A 3,856-nucleotide genomic window follows, 5' to 3' on the forward strand; every position below is an offset into this window, starting at 1 on the left:
ATCGTAAATACATTTACGGAGATTAAACATAAAATAAAATTTTAAGGGTTAAAAGATAACAAAAGAGCAAAGCAAAAGGGTGGTATGAAATTTCGTTTGAAGTTTAAAAAAAGAAGATTAGCCATTAAACTTGGAGTGAGATCAGGATATTAAGAAAAAATTATTCGTACATATTTTTTTTTATTTGTACGTTTTTTATCTATATTTTATACCGCCAACAATAAAAGTCCAGCTATATTGGGTAATTCAATGGGCAATGACAAAAACGACTCTATACGGTCGCGATTGCATACATCGCTGGATAGCCTAAGGCCAACATCTCAAGTTCTGGGGAAAACCCGTCACCTGAAGACCCACTATGATAAAACCCGATTATAATCTGATCATCTAATTATTTCTCCCATTTTAGCATGATTTAATTGATAATCATGGGCAAATACTAAAGTTTTGTAAAAATTAAATAAAGGCAAGATAAGCTCATATGACTATATATGACTCAAAAATTACCAACTAGCTTAGAGTTAACATGTGGTAGTTGTTTATAATTTATATTATTGGTTTCTTGCTCCTTCACATAATCAGATGCAATGAGCTAAGCTACTCTTATGGAACTCATAAGTGGAAAAAAATGACATTTTTAACATGTATGCTAACTGTACACAAGTTAACACAAATCAACCTACCTTTAGCTAAAATTGATCTTAAAACATTTTCTTGATCTAATAATCTTTACCTCTGCGCCTCGGATTCTCGTTGTCTTCGATAAACAAAAACCATATTAAACACGACTCTTCCAACTCTTCGTGTCTTCCGCTTCTTTTTACTCAAACCCGTCTTCTTATCCTTCTCATCCAAAGGTACTGAAGCAGGTACATTATGAATCCAGAAAACCGGAACCAATGCTGCTAAAAACTGTATAGCAATCCCTACTGGAAGCTTTGAATAATCAACTGACGTTATTCCAAGACACGACGCCATTCCAACCCCCAAAAACCCGCTACAAATCGATGATAAACAAAGGGCCGATGCCAAGAATGACATTAGTGATCCCTCACAGCCCGCAGGGGCTAAACTTGCGAAAAGAACTTGAAAAGGTAGAATCTTGAACGTGTTGATCATTTCTGCTATACCCGAAATGCAAACAACAAACACATTGTTTGGGATTCCAAGCTTAAGATTCACTTGTTTCACAAGTACAAGATCAAGAAGTAGAGAACACGCGTATAATATCTGAACGGTCCCGATTAGTTTCCTTAACGAGATGGTTTTAAAGTAGCGGTTGTAGAGGATGGTTACACCTAATAGAAGTACTTGACCGACAACTTTCGACAACCCGATTACAAACGGATCAAGATTCAAGATTTGTATTTGGTAACAAAATAAAGAACCGGATAAAATTGGTACCATGGAAAAAGAAGCTACAACCCATGAAAGTGACTTTAAAACACGATCATCTTTAACCGCCAAAACGAGGTCAAGAAACTTTTTCTTGATACTTGATGAGATTGATTCATGATGGTTAGACGACTTGGGTAAACGAAAAGCTTCTTCCTTTGTTGTCAAAGATAACACGAGTTGGAACGAGAGTAACGATGCAAAGATCAAGAACATGGATTTTGGCTTTTGTGTTTTTAATAAAAGGAAACCGCCTAGACAATTGGCTAGAACTCCACCAGCAGCTAAAGCCATGAAGGCATAAGATTGGAGACCGTTTATTTTGTTCTTTTGACCATATTCCGCAACTAAGGCATCTTTCGCAACTTCTGTAATTGATGCACCAAGATTACTAACAAGAACACATGTCATGAGAATCGGTAGCGCTTCACTGGCAACCGGGATTAATGCCATTGAAAGCCATGATAATATCTGCAGCGCAACTGAAAACATTGAAATCAATCACTTTAAATCTTTAACTATAAACCGCGGTCAATTTGGTTTTTGTTTTATCTTTAGTGGGTCAAATTGGTTAAAATGAAGGATTTAACTAAGCGTAACCGGGTCAAACGGGCTGAAAGTCATCCATAGAGTATTCAGCTACATAAAAACCTCTTAAATCACTTTAATAGAATTTAGAAAAAAGTTAGATTATAAACAAAAAAAAGATCCCAATTTTTTTTTAAAAACTGTTGGTAAGCCCAGACCGGCCCGTTTCAAAGTTACCCATTTTGGCCCGTTACCCGATCCTCTCGAACCACCTATTAACTCAAAATTCCCAACAAGATGTACTACAAATACATTGCTGAATTGTAGATATATTCAATATAATTCATCAATGATTTTATGAGAAATTCAAGAATACACAAGAGTTATCATTTATATAAGATATAATTCGACTCTTTTTCACAACATATGTAAGTTAGGAATAACTTTTTTATAAAGAATATTCAAAGAAACTACAATTATTGCCCAATAATTTTCTAAAGTTTGATGCTTTATTTGAAGAATGAACCCAAAATCATCAACCTACCCCAAATGCAATTAGGTGAAAAATAGCAATAGCAATGTTCACTACCTAATGACACACAAACACAAAAAAAAAATTAGCATTAATGTGATGATGATGAACATATGAACAACTAACCTCCAATAGAAATATAAGGCAATCTATGTGAACCACCAATATACAGAGCATCTGACAATATCCCATAAAGTGGTTTTGCCACCATAGGAAGATTAGCAGAGTTCTGCACCAACTGTAATGTTGAAGGATTCATATTCAAATTATTAGCCATATGGAAATTTAAAGCTAACCATGGAAAACATCTAAACCCTTGAACCCAATACCCAAACCCACAAAGATTCAACAAATCTTGAATCCCACTAAAGTTTCCATCTTTTCTTTCAGTTTCCTTTTTCTTGGTCTTATTCAGGTAGAACACAACAGGGTCAACCATATCAGTTCTTGTGCTCCTGCAGCTTGGGGGTTTCAAGATTTTATAAGGGTTTTTGTTCTTGAGTGATGTAAAGTGAGTTGGTGTGTTGGATTTGAATAAAGGTTGAGTCTTTGCAGGTTTCTTGAATAATGGGTTGAATTTAAATGATGGGTTTCCATTGCAAACTGATGATGAAGCCACGGTTTGAAGAGCACTGAACACCAACTTTGGTGGTGTTGAATCTTTGAAGAAAGATTGTGAACTGGTGTTTAAGGAATAATAATTTTGTATAAAGAAAACACGAATATATAGATGGATCTAGAAAATATAAAAATAATAATAATATAAATTAAAGATTATGGTGGAGAAAAAAAATACAGAGGCTCCAAGAAAGAGAACCCTCGAGAGAAGGAAGAAAGATAACACCTGTATATAAATTTGTATATTTTTTTATATATATGTATTTATGATTTTGAGGTTTTGGTTTGGCTTTGTTATTGGGGGATCTAAATGGGTCCTATACAGAGACAGTTAAGCCTTTCTCTATCTCTACGTGTCAACTAGACAGTTATTGTTGGAGTTAGGGTTTATGTTGTGTGAATCAAATGCATCATAATTAGTATGTGGTGCTTTCATTTTGATGATGAATTTGAATGGATATGAATGGTTGATAGCACGTCTTAGTAAGATTGACCTACGTATTAGGGGTGATTCCAAAGATTGATAAAAAAATACATCACAAATATGTGTTGCTAACTTACTAAGTGTAACTTAAATAGATTTATTATAACTTAATTACACTTGATCGTCTTGAGGTTGTATTACGGTTTTGATACCTAAATTATAAAAATTACGTTCACGATTTGTTTTTGTTTGTTTACAGCAATACATTTGTTCATATTCAGTAACCGGCTTTAAAGTTCTGTTAAGTTTTAACGGAATAAACATTATTATATCGACTTGATGGCTAGTCCAAATTTAAG

The 3,856-nt window shown here is 34.2% G+C and overlaps 1 protein-coding gene across 2 annotated transcripts; it reads right to left on the reverse strand.

The window, feature by feature from the left end:
• Window positions 1-604: 604 nt before the first annotated feature.
• Window positions 605-3,136, reverse strand: LOC143635969 (putative folate-biopterin transporter 8, chloroplastic). Of its 2 annotated transcripts, none has more exons than XM_077103678.1 (2): window positions 2,582-3,136; window positions 605-1,877 (listed from the first exon to the last, which is right to left on the reverse strand). In XM_077103678.1, the coding sequence occupies exons 1-2, from the start codon at window positions 2,892-2,894 to the stop codon at window positions 730-732; spliced, it is 1,461 nt and encodes a 486-aa protein (XP_076959793.1). In that variant the 5' UTR covers window positions 2,895-3,136; the 3' UTR covers window positions 605-729. The 2 variants fall into 2 exon arrangements, with proteins under 2 accessions (XP_076959793.1, XP_076959792.1); XM_077103677.1 differs by having other exon boundaries at window positions 605-1,866; window positions 2,582-2,814.
• Window positions 3,137-3,856: the final 720 nt, after the last annotated feature.

Source organism: Bidens hawaiensis, unplaced genomic scaffold (genome assembly GCF_021521415.1).
Source record: "Bidens hawaiensis isolate Kalapana, Puna unplaced genomic scaffold, B.hawaiensis_p1.1 tig00007743_1, whole genome shotgun sequence".
In the NCBI taxonomy this organism is placed as follows: domain Eukaryota; kingdom Viridiplantae; phylum Streptophyta; class Magnoliopsida; order Asterales; family Asteraceae; genus Bidens; species Bidens hawaiensis.

What these genes read in the sequence shown, in the direction of transcription:
- LOC143635969 (XM_077103678.1), bottom strand. Translation starts at nt 2,894, where the DNA reads ATGGTTGACCCTGTTGTGTTCTACCTGAATAAGACCAAGAAAAAGGAA. An exon ending in GCCTTATATTTCTATTGGAG is followed by an intron (nt 1,878 to 2,581) that starts GTTAGTTGTTCA and finishes CAATGTTTTCAG; the next exon opens with TTGCGCTGCAGATATTATCA.